The 18932-nt window shown below is 37.0% G+C and overlaps 2 protein-coding genes across 5 annotated transcripts; one reads left to right on the top strand and one right to left on the bottom strand.

Annotated features, from left to right (window-relative positions):
• The first annotated feature begins 5 nt into the window (after positions 1–5).
• On the top strand, positions 6–7751 carry LOC114871942 (aquaporin AQPAe.a-like). Of its 2 annotated transcripts, none has more exons than XM_029178558.2 (9): positions 6–117; positions 180–355; positions 427–570; positions 631–864; positions 1463–1543; positions 1831–2064; positions 4681–6164; positions 6850–6972; positions 7608–7751. In XM_029178558.2, the coding sequence occupies exons 1-6, from the start codon at positions 84–86 to the stop codon at positions 2050–2052; spliced, it is 891 nt and encodes a 296-aa protein (XP_029034391.1). In that variant the 5' UTR covers positions 6–83; the 3' UTR covers positions 2053–2064; positions 4681–6164; positions 6850–6972; positions 7608–7751. The 2 variants fall into 2 exon arrangements, with proteins under 2 accessions (XP_029034391.1, XP_029034390.1); XM_029178557.2 differs by having other exon boundaries at positions 1831–4386.
• Positions 6463–18678, bottom strand: LOC123988619 (protein lethal(2)essential for life-like). Of its 3 annotated transcripts, none has more exons than XM_046289368.1 (3): positions 13473–18678; positions 7864–8085; positions 6463–6751 (listed from the first exon to the last, which is right to left on the bottom strand). In XM_046289368.1, the coding sequence occupies exons 1-3, from the start codon at positions 13989–13991 to the stop codon at positions 6656–6658; spliced, it is 837 nt and encodes a 278-aa protein (XP_046145324.1). In that variant the 5' UTR covers positions 13992–18678; the 3' UTR covers positions 6463–6655. The 3 variants fall into 3 exon arrangements, with proteins under 3 accessions (XP_046145324.1, XP_046145353.1, XP_046145315.1); XM_046289397.1 differs by lacking the exon at positions 6463–6751 and having other exon boundaries at positions 7723–8085; positions 13473–13724; positions 15805–18678; XM_046289359.1 differs by lacking the exon at positions 6463–6751 and having other exon boundaries at positions 7723–8085.
• Between the last annotated feature and the right edge of the window lie 254 nt (positions 18679–18932).

Below are 18932 nucleotides of genomic sequence, written 5' to 3'. Positions count from 1 at the left end.
AAGTAATTCGAGTGCTGATTACGACAAACAGTACGGTAACAGTAGCCGTTGCTTTTGAACCAAAGGCTTGTTGTACGTCTACCATGGAGAACGACACACAAAGTAGAGATTCTCAAAGTGAGTTACACGGTTGAATTAGAAATCAAGACTACGTTCCAACGTTGTATGGTGATTTTTAGGCACGATATGGACGATGCAGAAGGGTACAACCACGATGTTCATCGCGGAGGTGGTGGGTACTGGGATACTTTTGTTCATCGGTTGCATGGGTTCCATTGGAACCATGGGAACAATACTGCCGCCACCATTACAATCGTCTATGGCGTTCGGTATGACTGTCAACCTTTTGATTATGGTAAGCATTCATAAAATTACTACATAACATTGAGATTTCAAAGTATTACATATCCATAATTTCCATCATAGATGTTGGGTCATGTAAGCGGTGCACATTTGAACCCAGCTGTCACGATTGGGGCAGTGATCGTTGGGCTTAAAACCATACCAACGGGAATTATTTACGTAATAGCTCAATTCATAGGTGCCACTGCTGGATACGGATTATTAATGGTACGAATCTGAAACAGTCTCAATTATGCACAAAGTTATTTACCAATTTTGTATAAACAGATGATAACTCCACCCGAGTTGTTGTACGATGGAGTGTCAAATAAGAGTATAGGACATTGTGTGACAGTCGTTCATCCAGGAATCAGCACTGCGCAAGCAATTTTGATTGAAATCCTCTGTACGTCGTTCATACTTTGCGCAGCTTGTGCAACTTGGGACAAAAGATGCGCGCATCAAACAGATTCAACAGCGATTAGGTTCGGTTTCTCCGTTGTTGGGATCTCACTCGCAGCGGTAAGTAATTGAGTTGTACTTTCAAAAACCTATCAAATCTGATTTGACTGAAACTTTGCAAATAGCTTCAATTTACATAAAAACAATATTTGCGAGAAGGATGTTTAGCAACTCTAAGGTTAAGACCAACAATTTTGTGAAATATGTTTTATCGTTTTTGTGTCATTGAAAACGGGCGCCCGGAAGGTGGGGATAGGAGCCGAAGCGGCGCAGACAGAGTGTCGGAACTTTGAAACATGATATTTTGCGACTGAGTGGAAGAGAGACTAATTCGAAATCTCGATCACGAGTCAGACTCGTGATATTCACGTTTGGCCTAAAATTTTCATCACGATTCAGACTCGTCAAAATAGTGCGAGGGGTTAAATCATTTTAAACCGACCGCCAGAAGAGGAGCAGCAACATTTTTGGGTCTTATTTTTCGATTCGCCAAAAATCCTTCTCGTAAATATTATTTTTATGTAAATTGAAGCTATTTGCAAAGTTTCAGCCAAATCCGATTTGACAGGTTTTCGAAAGTTTAGCCAGTAATTGTAATAAATTATAAAGTGTCTTATTGTCATGATCAAAGGTATATTTGAATGAAACGTGTTTTTAGAGTCCCTACACTGGTTGCAGTATGAATCCTGCGCGTACCTTTGGTCCTGCATTCTGGAACGGAAACTGGACTAATCAATGGGTGTGTAACACTATCGTTAATCATACGATTTATTTGCCCTTTCAGAGATTTAATAAATCCCAGCCACGTAATATCTTATATCATCTAATGATTCTTTTTTTTACTCTGTAAACATTGCCGATAAGAGACACGAACCTTTTTTAAATGTTCCGTGTAGACCGTTATCGGTTCCCTCTTGTTTCTTAATAGATTCGTGAAGAGAGGTGTACAAATATTTGCTTTCTATTGTGTAGATTAGATTGCATCAGAGACGACGATAATCATTTTTTTCATGGAAATTTCTTTAGATTTACTGGTTCGGACCGACTGCAGGCGCATTACTCGGAACGTACACCTATCAGATATTTTTTGCGGAAAAAGAAAGGGATAGAATTGGTGTTCGTCTCGATTTCATGGAATTGAAAGCGATTACGACACCGCAATGTGACGACGATATTCATTCGAAAAAAAATAATGTTAGAAGCGAGAAACTCGAATTAGTGCGGGACGAAGATGACAACGCCGCATGATTATCGTTAAAGGTATGATCACCATCTTTATCATCCACTAGTAAAGGTCTTCCATGATGTATCGAGTAGTTTACGACGCCGCCAGAGATGGCGTTGCACCCTGCAAAATGGCGCGACTTTTATTTCTCTTCTATTACATTTGTCAGTTGCTTTCAATTCATTTCCTCTACGTTCTACTATTTTTAAAATATGAACATTTAATTATGCTTCTCTGTTACTATTTAATTTTAGCTCATATAAGTAGCACAATGATTACTTTTATTCAAAGTATTTAATGTTTATTGACAATGTGACTTAGAAAAATTGTGTATATTTAAGTGATAATTTGTATTTATGAGAATATAATTTATGAAAATATATGTATATAAGTATAAGTCAATGAAGTTAGAATTATATAAATCCTTATGGCATTTCGAAACAAGTCAAAATACATTAGTTCATATTATGCTCTATTTTAAGCGCATAAACGTCCTCCTTAATATATCTTTTAAATTTCGACGATTTAGTGTAATTAACAGATTTATTCCCAAAATATCGCATGGCAACAGATATGCATTTATTCCTTCGTGAGAATACTGCGCAGATGATATTCCGCAGGTACAGCTTGATTACAGTTTGAATCGATAATAGGGTGGTTCGTAGAAGCTTCTAGAATTTTAAGCTCCAGCTGCACCTGCGTACCTCCCCTTGGGGTAGAATTGCCTGAGAACCATCTGCTTGATACGCAGTAAATCGTAATACGCATAATTCAATAACAATTTTTAAATTTCGTTGAAACTGACAATCGTCGAAATCCCAAAGTTGTTATTTGCATACATCAAAAGAACATTGCAGCAATAATTACAGATATTATGAAACAACTCCCTCCGACGAATAGAAAATAAAAGTTGTTTGCACCAAAGTTTCATTTTAAAGGGTTAAACCCTGAAGGGTTTAAGGCTATAATTATCTGTACTTTCTAAGGGGTTAATATTGTCCGTTTACGCGACATCCCTTCAAATAATTGTTCAAAACATTGAACAGACAGTTGATGGAAACGAAAAACTGAAGTTCATCGAACAAATTAGGGTTTTACTAACCGATGTCGAGGAAATTGCACGTTGTCACGAAAGTCTACTCCTAGGGGAGATTATTAAAGTGTATTGATTAATAATTGGCAATTGCAATTACACGTGTAATTTAGCGAAATTAAAGTTTCTTTCAACCAAACTGATTACCAAGCTGAAGTCATTGAAAGTTTCATCACATAGTAGTTTTATTTTTTAACAAACCTTATCTATCATATGAGTGATAGAATCTTAATTAAATAACTATTTTAAGACAGTGCCTTACTAACCATATTTTATTCGTCCCTGTATTTGGCCGCAAGTGATACAGGAACCTTAACCGCTGCGTGTTGACAAAACAAAATGAAATATAAAACACGAGGACGGTTCTCAAGCTACCTGCAACCGCAGCAGAACATTAGTCGCATTCCAGTCCATTTTAATATACCATGTTTATCTGGATGAAGGTATATTCATTACTCCTCTTCTCAATAGGAGCAATTTTAATGAATTAACATTATGGATAATCTAAATCTTGCGTGCATCCCGTCCAAGTGTTGTTATACATTCATAAAATGGCCGACAAGTGACCCGTAGAATAAATAGACTGCGAATGATTAATATACGTGTGCAGTTTTCTGCATTCACATGCAGGAGTGGTGTACGTGACGAAAAGCACGACGCCGTGTAAAAATGGAAAGCTTTACTCTTTGTTTACTATGTAGTTGAAGTCCCCATATATATATGTATAGAACTCCAGCGCTGCAACTATTGATTACCTGCTGCATCCGTCTGTAGAACGTTCTCGAGAGGGACCTAGCTGTTCGAACTACGTTTTCCCAAATTTTCGTTGGATTTTCCTCTAATTCTTCCAAACAGCATCAATCAAATACAATAATAGATCTAAATTATTACTTTCAATTTGTCCTCTACTTTTATATTAACTCAAGGACGAGTGGTTCATATTTGATTGTTTAAAAAAGCATTTCTGTACTAAATACGTATTACTGCTCGTGACAGCACTTGATAAGATAACAATTTTAGCAGAATGTGAGCGTTCACAACAAGGTAGACGAACGCTATAAATGTCACGATGCATCGAGTCGTATATAGAGCTATACATATCGCTGCGTACGCCACATTCAAGCTTCTAAATTTATCCCTTGACCTCGTGATTGCATAAACCGCATCGCTAAATTTACTGTTTTCAATGCGTAAGCTGCATAATCCGAACATATTGACGTTGCGCATCACTTCTCTCTCCAGACAAGCTACAAGTCCACTGCAGGTATCTGAGAGAAAGCGTTCGAGACCATTAGCATGTAACAGACAGGCAGTCTACATCTGCCTGTGAACCGACTGTACATATCTTTTCTATCCTTGCTTCTTCAACGAAACATCTGCGCATCATTGTACTGGTTTCTAAGAACCACTGGCTCGCCTCTTGCCTTTAAGTTGATCCCGTTTCAGTATACCTCTCCCTTATGCGTTCGAATAACAGACAAAGGATAGCAGGCATCCTGCTAGCGACCCCATTTTATTCCTGTGAATAAAATTGCATTAATTATAACGTATCTTCCAGATCCCCGCGCGGAGGCCAGAAGACGTATGAGGAAAATCGATAGAGCTACAGCTGTAGCTGGAATCCTGTGTTGCGCAATAATGTTCATGTTGCATAGAAACAACGTATGTATGTAGTTTCGGTTTGTCAACGTACGATAAGACAGCACGATAAACAACTTATCGCAGGATTAAAAACATGGACGTTGCTTTTCTGTCTCTGGTCAACCGCATTAACCTCGGAGAATGTTGACCCCCAGGTTTGCCTGGCCGTGCATGACTCACGTGTATTTGTAAACACGATGTCATCAGTTGCGTCATATCACGACCGCACCTTCGACATTTTTAATTTAACAAACTGTTTTTTTCCTGGTGCGGACGGGATTCGGTAACAGTATGTATGTACATAGATATTCCGAATAAACTGCGCAGCTATGGAAGCCACGTGTCACGAAAAACTGCGTCGTTACTTCGCGTCCCTTTGGGTATGGATTTTGTAGAACAGATGGGTAACGATTTTGCACGATGGGTATATGTACATAACGTTGGCTTTCATGAAGATATTCCGTGGTATATACTTTAGCAATGATACAAACTCTCCCACTCTTTTGCAATCTTATCTGGTGTTATTAAAATCCATAAGAACCAACGGGCAGTTGGTTTCAAGTTAAATTCTAGTCGAGGAGGTAGGCTAACGCAGCGGGAGATCTTCTAAAAATGTCATCCATACCAGCGGTTGCCGTATTGCCAAGGTAATGATAGTGAAACGTTTCGTGAGATATTCTAGAAACGAACGAGTTCTAGAAAATTACGCGGAGAAGCGTATGGGTTGTTAAGGACAACCTTGTTTTGTCCTTGATGCCAAGAACTATGCTTTCCCAAGAGGGACCAGCCCTTTCCCCTAAACATGGCGATCAAAACAAAGATACAAATCAATGGCGAGGTTGCACTGTTCGTTTATAACACGCAGAAAACCCAACCGTTTCACTGTTCGGACCAGAGAAAGAGGAAGTTACGGTTGTGTGAGTTAGGTTATGGTGGGGTCTATAGGTGGGAGAATGTGCCAGAAATCTGGTCGTACCTCCATCGATCAATACTTGGTTTTTCCTTAATTTTTCCTCGGAACGATTAAAAATTGTATACATAGCGATACTAAACGATAGCTCGTGAATCGAGGAACAAAATGGTATAGGTGGTTGGTGGTTAAACGATGGAAAAAGTATGGAAATTAATGGTTGAAGTTAAGTGCGCATTAGATGCCGGGTACCGGTGCATGTTCTCGAACCTTCAGCACTGCGACGCCGCATGCCTATAAAAGAGGGCCGGCCGGTCTGGCTCGGCGCATTCGTAAACACAGTTTCGTTCAGTTCGGACGCAGCGAACACCCGAAGACCCACCAACCAGTGAACATACCTCTACTTCTTTTACGTGGTCCATGAGGCTGCTGAAACAACCGACGTGAAAATGTAGACGAGAGGGATTCGGTGCGGAGCGCGACAGTTTACCGTGGGTATTCTTGAACCATTCTAACATTTAACAAATTTTTTAATTTTTTGGTTTGATTTCTTTTTTAAAGCTTCTGCTTCAATGGTATTACTTTTGTTTTGGTAGTTGAGGTATAATATGAAGCTATTGATGTTTAATTTTTTATAAATAATGGTAAGGTTTAGTTATGTTGCAAATTAGAGAAATAATTTAATTGCATATAGTAAAACAAAAGTAATACTGATGAGGGTATGCTTGGTATTTATAACATATTGTAAAATATATTGCTAGATAATAAGTAATTAAATTTTACCTCTAATTGAAAATATTTTATATATTTACTATGATGGTTCTATCTTTATAATATTTATCTGTACATTTTATATACTCCGATTTTACTATATATACTATGTAACAAGAACTGTTTGAATAACATTTGATATAATCGCATAAAAATTCAAATATAAAAAGTAAAATATTAAGTTAACAAATTTTTTAACAAATTTTTACATTTATTCGGTTGTCGTTTCAATTTTGACGGGTTTACTTGCGGGTTCTCCTGTTTTAACAATTTCAATAACTCGTTCGCCTTCACTAGGTGGCTGGCCCTATAAAAAAAGAAATAACAATTTTATGTTATTTGACGTTTTTTAAACGGTTTACGAATCAAATCAACGAGGCTATTTTCTTATTTGTGTTTTTATAGTGAACCCTACGGGGTCGGTGCTTGAACAATCCGTACGCAACCATAAACTGGTCTGATTAGAGTTTGAAATTTCCTCACATTTCGAACAATTTGAGAAGAGCACTTCGAGATACATGCAATTAGGTAAGCGGTCATTGTACCGACGTATTTCTCAATTCTCTTTAAACCTTTTAACCTTATTACCTAAGAAATCTGAAATTTAACACTACATTTAATTAGAAATATTATGGCTCAGTGTCGCTACTTGATATTTTTAAACTTGAAAAATATTTGGTATCTTATGGTGAAAACAGCATTTAAAAAAAAAAAGTTTCCTAAAAATCTAGAGAAAACTGCATTTAGTAACTAAATTGATCGAACGTAGCGTCACTCCAGCCTATATACCACACACGTATAGATGTCGCTGCTAGTACTTGTTTGAAGAATCTAGTTACTAAATAGATTCTAGTGTATTTTCACGATGTCTGCCGTTCAAAAACAAAAAAAAAAAAAAAAAAAATTAGATGGGGAGCACTTGCTAGTTGATTATCGATTTTAACTGATCCTAAGAATTAACTTTACATTTTTTTTTACAAATCAAACTCGTTTTCCATCTTCCATTTGAAATTTTCTGACGCTATCGCTTTGATATATTTCTAAAATTTGTTATATCAAGTTTCTTGGGCTTTAAGTTGAAGTCGATAAACGCGACAAAAGTAAACGAATGTGCCTCATCCACGTGAAAGCGGGTTTAATCCAACAAGACGTTCTTTTTATAGTTTAGAGCAGACTCGTAGTTTGAGATCGAGATTAATCGTCGGCACACCATCTTCTCTAAACGCATACTACTACGAGAGAGAGGGGGCACACACGGAACAGTTGGAATTGAAACAATTAAAAAAAAAAGAGCATACATAAAAAAAGAAACAAACAAAAGGGAGAGAGAGGATCACATTTTGTTAAGCGCTTGTAGCTGCGCGAATCCATCCTCGGATTCGCCGACGAGAGAACCTCTTCCTCCTCTTCGTCTCTTACCTTTTTGGGTGCCGTGATAGTTAGAACACCATCCGAAGAAAGGCTCGAGGTAATATTGAACACGTCGTGCGATGGTGGCAAGACGTATCTCCGTACAAAGTGTCTACTGACAAATCCGTGCTCGTCTTGCCTCTCTTCGTGTTTGGCTTCGACAATAACTTGGTTCCCGACCGTCTTCACCGTGATCTCTTCCGGTGAGAATTGTTGAACTTCCAGTATTACCTGTCGCAGATCAGAGCGAAGCATTAAAAAGTACAGAACGGCAAATTAGAGAGCAATCTTTAATATTCCAGTATAAAGCAGAAGGCGATTATATCCCTTCGAATACCAGACGACGATGTTACCTGTCATTGTTACGATGATGTACAGAGGCTATAAACGAGATCTGAACGATCATTGAATTCTACGTTAAACTCTCTTGAGCACCGATTTTTTTTCTTGTAACGTCTGACTACATCTTTTGATTGCAAAAGTTAAGTATCACACTATAAGTATTTTCTTTGTTAAACCATCGAGAGAGAAAGCCTCGTACGCTTAATTTAAACGCGCCGCTCCAAGGCGGGCGAAGGCAACTTCGCCTGCTTCCAAAAACGAAAAACCACACCACCATTATATATCACCATTAGCTGTTTCCTTCGCCATAAACCAGGTTCTCTTCTCTTCCGGAAGAAGATCCAGGTCTGGTTGATAACGAATAAATTGTGTAATATCATTGCTACCGTACGCACAACTGTTTCTAGCAGCTAACCACTCGAAAAGAGAACAAAATCGATAATACAAATATTCTGCTATTTCTTGATTAAAATTCCTGCTAGCTTTGAAATTGCGAAAGTTGTTTTCTGGAGATAGTATCAGAACAGGCAATAGCCAGGAAAATGTAGGAGACATCTATTAAAATTCTCTCCCGTTCGAGGTCTCGTTATAATTTTTTCCAACTTTCATGTAACCTCCGTGTAAATCCGACGATGGTATTGTAGCCGAGCGTTTTTAGCGATCGCGGGAAGAGTAATACAGGAAAGATGTAGTTGTCAAATGTGGCGTACCTATTTGTGTGATAGTTTTTTTTCGTTCGTAGAGAAGATCGATCATACCATACAAATAGATGATACAAACATCATACGTTTTATCGTGTAAACGAGCAAAATCTTAGCGCGTTGAGTTATCGCGCTATACGCATGTCTTTTTTCCTTTGATGGATTCTTTTATCTTGCAGTGGTTAGCAGCTTGACATTAAATAAAAAGGAAACGCAATAAAAAGAGAGTCGGAAGGAGCGAACCGTGGTTCTTCAGGTGATCCTTCGTGTGATCCTGGAAACCCGGTAAGCGAATTTTGTTTTCAACGATTGAAAAAAGAAAAAAGTAAACGTTTAGTGAGAAATACCATTGTGGAAACCATCTCTATGTACCTCGAGCAAAATAGAAAAAGACCAAGATAAAACGATTTTTTTTGAAGCATCTCGAGTGCTGCTGCATACACAGAGAGACATACGCGCGCCCGCATTTTTGTATATATAGACATTTCGTATTGAATCGTTTTCTATATACGGTCTTATCGTTAATGATTCGAGAAGCATTTATTTTTATATAGAGATTATTTATATATAGCGAGCAAAGAGATCCGAAAGGTTCAAGGAAACTCAGTTTTTTAGTCCCGAGAGCGGCGCCCCCGTTTCGGGGGGGTGCTTCGACACACACCTCACACTTTCTCGGTTCTTTCTGCTAAAAAAAAAAAAAAAACAAAAAACGAAGACTGATTCTTGTGTGACACGATCCATTTTTCGGATTTTAAAAGAATATTTAAAAAAAACCACGTCCTCTTGATATATATTATTGTATTTGGTATCGTTCGTATAAAAGGAGTATAAAGATTCTTTTGGAGAAAAACGTAAAAAGGGTGTGGGCTCTTCGAGTCGTCGACAAAAAAAAAATGGCGTAAGCCGGTTAAACTGTGATTTCAAGGGAAAGAATTTCCTGGTGTTAAAAAAAAGAGCGTGTCTGACAGAAAAACAATATCACGTTGTAAGATCGGAGTGCATAAAATTTTCTTTTGTACAGTTTTTTGAACTTTTTCTTGCTACTCGAGTCATTTAAACGTAAAAAAGAACACATATAAGAGTAGTTTTCGAGACCTGACTTTTCATCCCACCGAACCCCTTCTTCCACCCCCTCTTCATTGAGGGAGGGGGTTCCCCCGTTCGAAGAACAGTCCCGAAACGTGTTTTCCAATTTCTTTTTTATAAACCACTACAACATACAGTGCTGTGAATTATCGAAATAAAACGAAAGGTGAAAGGAAGCAGATAGTGTGGAAACAGTAATTATGCAACGAGAAAAAACGAAAATGCAACCGAGAAACAGAAACAGCAGTAGTAGAAGCAGTAGCAGTAGTAGTAGTAGTGGCAGAAACAGAGAAATCGGTTTTCGGGCCTTCTGGTGTTCCAGTTTTAACCCCTGAAAATTTATATAGCCCTGTTTTTCTTTTATCATTCCGTTCATTCGGTTGTGGTAACTATTTTTAATGAGTGTCAAACGATTTCGTTCTAATAATAGTCCTGTTTTGAAACGTTACGTTAATACAACTATATTTCGATAAAAATATTCAATAGTTTCTAAGTTTTTTTTTTAGTTGTACGGTTTAGTTCTTCGTAAGTTTTTTTTTTTTCTTTACATAAATTCAGCTTTCCTTTCTGTTTTCTTTATCTTTTTACGAATGCGCTCCTTATACATTCCCGTTATCCTTTTTCTTAGATTCATCGATCAAGTTTTCTTAGGTCTTGAAAATATCGAACATATTCAATTTGAAAATTTGGTTCCGTTTCTTTTCTAGACACGCGTTGACGATAATAAACGTTTCGTAGACTTTTATGGGTGTCACACACGATCTAAAAAAAGGTTATCACTTTAGACTTCTATCTCAGCCTAAGTTAGTCGACCGTGTTAGCCCGCGAAATAGTGTAAAACAAATATTTCGCTCACTGTACTGAGAAACTCCAAGATAAAAATAGGGTTCAAAATATTATGCTATATATGGGTCAGTAAATGTTTAGCCAGTTCTCTTCCATTTAAAAAAAAAAAAAACTTGTGGCGACAACAGCATATTACTCCTTTTAAATCACATTTATCCAATTACTAAGTTACAACTGTACTTCAAAACGAACGATAATATAGATAAAAACCCCGTGTATAATTCAGTGTAAAGTTCAATTTCGAAAGTGTATAGAGTGCGTGTGGTGTGAGTAGAGTTTAGGGTTCTAGGCTCTGAGGTTGAAAATAATATTAGGACGTTTTATCCAGTTCTCAAATATTCGAAAATCTTGACACGTAGTTTAAAAAGGGACAGCTTTTCCTAATCCTTAAAGGCTTTTGCGAGGAAAAAGTGTGTGTGTGTGTAATAGTGCCTTTTTATAAAATTTAATTTTTGAAGTTTGCTTCTTTCGCGATTATTTTTTTGCATATTTTACATTTTAATATCCTAGTCGAGTCGAAACTTCGGCTTTTCTGATCGTCTTTTTTAAAGCTTTACTCCTCGACTCGCAGCAACTTTTCTCGCGTTTGATATATTTTTGGCTATATTTGATCAGCAATAATTGAATAGTTCGATATCCAATTTTTGTCCCAAAAGCGAGTATCTTTCTTGTATTAAAAAGAAGCAAAGTCGGTTTTCTGCGTACAGTTAAGCAACGGCTATCCCATGACTTTCCGATCTCATCTGAAAGTTATGGGATAGTCGTTGTGGAAGTGTTGCATGGTGCTAATTATTACAAGCTTCGATAATAAAATGAGAACCGATGGTAACAGCAATACACACTTCAAAACTTCAACGAAATAATATAAAAATTCTGTGCACGTGTTGTGTGTGTTTCGAGTTGCTCGAAGTCGTGGCGTTAACAATTCTTCAAAATTTCGACGATTCTTACGAGAAGAGCTGTTAGACGCTTAAAATTGCGCAAGAAGCTTCCTTCAGGTTTAGAGAACCAATGGTCCTCCTAGGTATTTTATAATATATAATACGTACATTAATTTTTCTTTGACGATAAGTAAGCAGTGTAATATCCAACTTCTGAGGTGTGTTATAGATAGAAAGAGGGAGGTACCTCTATCGACTTTTTTCATCTTTGCTTCTTAATTTTGTCACTTTCTCGGCCTTTAATTCATTTCGTGACCAACTAACGCGACCCTAAGCTCTCAGGTTTTTCCCCGCTCTCCTCTTCCGTGGGATTCCACTTCTGTGGAATCCTGCGGAAGACGAGACCCATTTTCCCTGTTGCAGCAGTACTTTATCCATCTTACTAATGTTTTAAGCTTGAACGCTTGTGAGAACGAGCTTCATAGAGAGATCATAGGCTCCAGAAATTGTCGAGAAATAACATACGCTAATCCATCTGGTGAAGTAATAAGAGGTTGTGTGTCTATTGCAACGCAAGTTTGTCACCTTACGTCTGTTGAGTCCATATGTACCATCTAAAAAGAACTTGAACGTGTGCTAAATACGAGATCCAAGCGTGCCATAAATCGCATTTCCTCGATGATACTGATCGACAACTTCCAGAAAATCATTATCGAGTCAACGTGAAATCTAACGATGTTAAACATCTGAAACGTTCAATAATTTGCTTGCCTAGCCCTCAAACAAAATCGAAGAAGAACGAGCGTGCTGATATACCATTCATCTTCGCAAGCAACGTACATTTGCAACAGTGTGTAAAATTAAGACACAGTCGAGTCTCGATTTATAGAAATACAGAGAACGCGTGCCATCTAAAATCCAGCTAAAGATAACATTCAAGCACCGTGGATAATCCTTGTAATCAGATTCCAACTGATAATATAAAATCCAAACCACACAAATTTTGAACGATTATTATTGAGAATTTTCAAGTTCGGTAATCAGAGTAAATACATCAGCCGTAGTCTTCCAATCAATCATAATTGAGGTCCGTATCCATAGTTACCACTCGAAGTATAAGGTAATCGCAATCAGACCTATTGTCTCGTTACAGACAATAGGTGTGATTGATACCGTCGAGTGATAACTATGGATATGGCTCGTGGTTCTCTGATCCAAAGCAATACAATTACCGATCTTCAAATAAAAGAACAACCATCTCTAAAAATGGCAATAATAATCCTGTTTTCCATTCACGAATCAACAGACCAATCAGCACAATAAAAAAAAGATCCTTGACCACCATCAGATCGTCTGCTTACAATCACGAATTTAGAACGATCCTAACACGTATGTTTCTCGATCCACTGACCATTTTGAAATGGATGCTTTAAACAAGTAGAGTCGCGCAATTGCTTACCACCTAATCGTGAATTACAAATCCCAGCCAGCATTTCCCGAGGGTTTTGCAAGTGTCAGAGTACAATTTTGCAAAGTAGAATCGTGAGAACGAAGAAAATCACTTTTGCCTGCAATCACGAGCTCAAAATCCATCCTCGTAAGCTCTCGATCTCTACTTGAAATTTTTCTCTGAGGGCTTAACAAGTTCGAGCCCGTCAATATTTCTCAGGCATCAGAGAAAAATCACAGTTCCTCTTCCATCAGTTCGTGCAACAAAACGCACACGATATCGAAAGTATTAAAAGAAATCGTTTCCACTCACCTGGAAGTTGTCCTTGCTGTCGATCTGAATCGTGCTCGATCCGCTCGAGTGTTGGCGCGTTACGTTCCTCCACGGACGGTAGTACCTATCGCGAAAAATCGAGCGTAGGGGTCTGTCGAGACTTAGATCGGAGAACCTTGATATCAGATCGTCTCGATTAAGTCCTCTGCCGAAGTGTTGGTCCACCAATCTGGACACCGGTCGATCGTAATCGTCCCACCAGTCACGAAAAACCAAAGGTACTACGGACATCTGTACAAAAAAGAAAAAAAGAAACAAAAATGAGATTAGAAAGGAGATAATAAAGTACGTTAAAACATCGTCGGTCAAGTTCTTGCTTTTCGATCTAGGATTAGTGTAAGAGTAAAGAGGGACGGCAGGAAGAGAATTATAAAATGTGTGACATGTACGAATTAAATACGGTTTAGTACAAGCGACGACGGGGAAGTCTGACGGATTAGAAGAGAGGAGTATGTTTTTAGGGCTAAGGTGTTTTACTAACAATCGTATTAGATTCATGATTATTGAGCTTAAAAAGCTGTTAACGTGTGTTACTCGCCCGTCTGTCGTTTTTAACTATAAGGGACACGATAATCCGCAGATCATAGATCTATCTCGGGTAACGAATATTATATATATATATATATCCTGATGTATGAACATAGGTGAAGAAAGGGGGGATAGGTGAACAGAAGATGGAGTAAAATGGGTTTATTCGCTGAGACACCGTGAAGAGTTCTTGCTACAATTTAGCGTAGAAATACTAATTTTGATGCTGAAAGATCCTTTTACGCGTTTCCTCGAGGGTACTTAACGATAATAATTCTCTTATACGCACAACAGACGATCAAGGGTAGTAGAGTGATTTGTTTTCGGATCTTTGCATCTACGATATGAAAATCCTCGATAGAAACAGATACGTGACAGCTCGAATCTATATTAATCTTTTTTTTTTAACGTGTACGCGATATGTATTTTATTACACATTAGATTACTAAAACATATAAAAAAATATTTGATCAAATTGAGAAATAATAAAAGTTGTAATAAACAAAAGGGCATTCGAGGTCCCATTGCGCGCGTTCGATCATCCTTTCTCTTCGAGCAAAATACTTGACATCGAAAATGACGAACATCGTTGAATGAAACTAGATTCACGGGTGTAAACGACCGCGAGTGAGGAGAATTTATCAATCAAGGATTAGAAAATCGTGTCGATCACGGGGTATAAAACGCGGACGTGCTAATGTTTAACGAAGAAAAGGAAAGGGGGCTGCGCGTTTGTTAGGATAACATGAAGGAAGGATTTAGAAAAAAAAAAAACGTGTTAGGCATTTTCCATCGAATACCCCATAATTCGTGAGGTAGCTCAATAATAGGTTATGTGTTTTAGGAACATAGGTGTATTAGGGACAGGATAACTTCACCACCACTGAGATAGTAGGACTCTAGGAGTTAGCTGAAGTATGCAGGGGGTGGTTTTATGACCACACCATGTGCGCTCACACGAATAACAACGCGTGTTTTAATTCAGAAAGAGATCATATGTATCTCGGTATATTAAAGAGAAAGCGTTAACGCTATTTTACGATCAAAACTACTAATAGAACTTGAAGATGAAGCACAGTTGTAGGCGTTGAAAAGGAAAAGCTAGTGCTGATAGAAGGGAGGAAATCAGTGTTTAATCGCGTTGTATATCGTAAAACCAGACATGTACTTAACTTTTCAGCACTAACGTGTTTTACACTACTAATTCGAGTTACGAGACAATACTTGTTTGTTTGCTTAGTAAGGGCTAAAAGCGTGTATGGTTAATTCATACACGTCAAGTACGATAGGGGAAAGACCTTAATTAAAATGTGCGTGTTTAGTCTTTCTCAAAGATTTTCAGCACTGCGTGCGCAATAATTGACACCTATTTTTACGCACTTCATATTAAAGAATACGAGATTTCGAATATTATTTGAGAAAGACGGTTAAAGGAATACATACGATGGGGAAAGAGCAGAGAAAATCTGCATGTTAGTAGGTTTAAGGTGTTTTGCATAACACTTTCGGATTAGGATATGGTATTATTAACGCCACGGACACTTTTCGGAAGGGGATTCAAACTTGTATAGGTAGTAAATGTGTAACTAGTCCTTAAGGTTTAACAGCTCTTTGGGATTTTCACTAACGTTAGGAGTTACTATTTACTATTTCGCGAAAAGCGTTGCTTTTTTTTTCGTCCGACGAAAGTAAGAACACCGACCGGATCACACCAGAGATAAAAACATCACGATCATGACGAAAGCACAATTTGCTAAAACTTTGAGAGCGTTTATGGTACTACCGTGAATTTTATGTGGTTTCTACGGGAAAACTTGTGGAGTTAGACTTGATGCGTTTCAAGCTCGAGCCAACAGCGAACACTTCCGACGATTCACTAAAAAGAGCACGAAAATTCGGAGGAATGAATTTCGACTGATTCAGCTACGAATACGCGAGAAGCTTAAATAGGCGTCTTCGAAGCGCGTCTCGACGCCTACGCTAATCCACCACCGACATTTTCGATACACCCACGATTGTTCACGTGACGTTTTACACTGACTCTTCTCGCCTAAAAATACACCACCCCAATGTGTCTAATGAAAACTATGACAGAGGGAGGGGCGCAGAATCTTTATTGTGATTCAGTGTTTTTGATCATTTTGGCACACCTCGTGTGCGTAGAACCTTCTGATTTTTCTGCTGGACTCAAGACGTTGCAATGCTTCGAATACCCACCCCAGGGTCAACTAAGATAAATTCCAACACTTTTGAACGTTCTCTCAATTCGAGAGACAAATATATCTTATCCTCTCGACAATTAATTCAGTGTTAAGCCTCGTTAAAGTATACCTCGTGATTACTGCTGCAATATCATCGTTCAATTTGTCCTAATTATTCATTAGAGAGAGTGCTAATAAGGAGAGCTCTGTATATCTGTTAACCGTGTTGTACGTATCAATTAGGGTGCCCACACCTTTTAATAATAATAATGATAATAATAATAATAATAATTGCACACACTTGAACCACCAACCTCTCTACTAATAAGCTTTGTCCATATATTGAGTTTCCATTTAAATAACAAGGAATCTTCGAAGTAAATATCGAGCTGTGTGTTGAAACACCATATTTCTTAGGTGGGATTATTCTCTTTCTCTTATTTAGCTTTTCAGCTGTGTTTTTATCACGAATTTTTCGATGTTCGCTTGCAATTTTGCAGTGCATAAAGCTCTAAGCAATCTTTCAGCATGATGTTAACTATTATCACCCTCGATATATTAATATATAATGTCTTCGTAAGGAATGTATATTAATAACGAACAATAACAACGTACCTTGCTTTTAAAAAACACGCATCGTTCGATTTTTTCGAAATGAGATCGAGGTGTGTGTCTGCACTTCTTAAACGAAGGGAGCCTTTTTAACATCCGAACGCATATATGTTACATATTAATATATATACGGTATATATACATTACTATACGAGATATACATATTTATGTCTAGGGTGCGGGTTTAAATTAAGAAACATTTAAACATTAATTTTCCTTAATAAACGTGTAAAAAAAAAATATGAAAAAATGACGGGTTTTCGAGGATATCTTGATTCTCGTCGCCAAAAAAAAATTAAAACAATAATTCAATTATACACTAGAGTATGTGTTTTAAATATCATCGAGTATGAACTATTTACCGATACTCTATTATATAATTAGCGTGTACGATACTCGCTAGGATTATTTCCTGAACTCCTTCCTACTTATTGTTAGTGAAAACAAGTGCGAGTAATAATTGAAAAAATTAATTCTGTAATAACTTTTACATTATTTTTACTTAACAATTTTTAATGCGATATGACTAATTGTAAACAGTAATCAGAGAGAATACGTGTAAATTTGGTTTTGCAAACTGAACAATGCAATTCAAGAGCAAATGAGAATAATAACATCTTCTGTAATCACAACGACAATGATTGCGCAAAACAATAAGAATAACAACCGTGAGAGCGCTTGTTTAGTGGGTAAATATTCTAGATTTTAGAGGAGCATAATTCAGGATACATTTATGTAATTTTGTTTATTTTTAAGTTGATTCAATTTAAAAGAAGGAACACCTTGAAAATAAGTAATTAACAAATCTACTGTGCGGCATTATAGCGATAAAATATATAACTACTAGTAGGCTTAACGATTAAATGATTTAGGTAATCGACCAAATATTATGATAATCGATACATATATGTTGTATATGGTTCCAAAACTATAATATTCGTGTTTTCGTGTTTTTATCTATGGTTAGGCATTGCTGTGTGTAAAGTCCTACACGTCAGATTTATAAAAAAAAAAATAACAGATCCATACTTATTATTGTTAAGCAACAGAAGTATAAGCGCGAAAAATTCTTTCACTCGTTTATTAATTATATTAATATTAGGCCTGATATAGAGGAACCTACGTGTCTCTTTTTTAGTACTGGATAAAACGACTTCGAATTATTCGTGTGTTAAATGATAGAGGAAGGAGAGAGAGAGAAAAATTTCTTAAGAATTTAAAAAGAAATTATATTGCGCGTGGTTTCCACATATACACAAGTGTATTACTTAACATCCAATCAATTATATAAATAGTGTGGTTTATAATATGGATTCTTTATACATTCTGTGACTTAGTAACAACCATCAACAAAAGTATTGTACTAAATTTCTCTCTTGTAATATTCATGGTAAAAAGAAAATAATGGCTTTCACCGATTGCGCTATTTTTTATTCTTTGCTGCTTAACCGTCTTCATAGTAAAACGAACAATTGTTACACGAAATATCCGTAATTAATACCGAATCACAAGGACGCGTGTATTTAATATTATACATTATTATTACTATTATATTCGACGTTTTATGGCTACAAAGTTATGACGAATAGATCTTTCCATCATTATATAGAGAGGCATCGTAAAATTAATGAACAACACACCGTCTCCTATTGTAAACACACAAAAGTGTGTGTCCAAAATACTTGAAATTATAGAACGCATATATACGCGCAAAATTCTCTTGCTGATCTAACGAAATAACGAAAAACAATTCTTGTTCCCGTATTTGTGTAATACAGTCCGCCATCGCCTAGCGATGTAGGTCCATAAACAAACTTTTATTGGCTGAGAGAAATAATAAAGTGAAACCAGACGTAAAAAAAAAATACAGTGCTTTTTTTAATTCACGATATCAATCCACAGTCCTTCCTGGGAAGATTAAAGGTACGAATAGAAATTTTATTTACAATTTTATATTTAAAGGAAATGACGATAGGATAAATGGAGGAAAATTAAAACACAATGGCGGTGGTGAGTCTTCTAATATTTCTTTTTTTAAATGGTGAAGGAAGAGGGTGCAAATATTTAAGAATCGTATTTATTAAAATAGATTCAATGG

The sequence above is a fragment of the Osmia bicornis genome, chromosome 1 (genome assembly GCF_907164935.1).
Source record: "Osmia bicornis bicornis chromosome 1, iOsmBic2.1, whole genome shotgun sequence".
NCBI lineage: Eukaryota > Metazoa > Arthropoda > Insecta > Hymenoptera > Megachilidae > Osmia > Osmia bicornis.
Note: the sequence above shows the minus strand (reverse complement) of the source record. Positions and strands in the feature narration are given on the sequence as shown.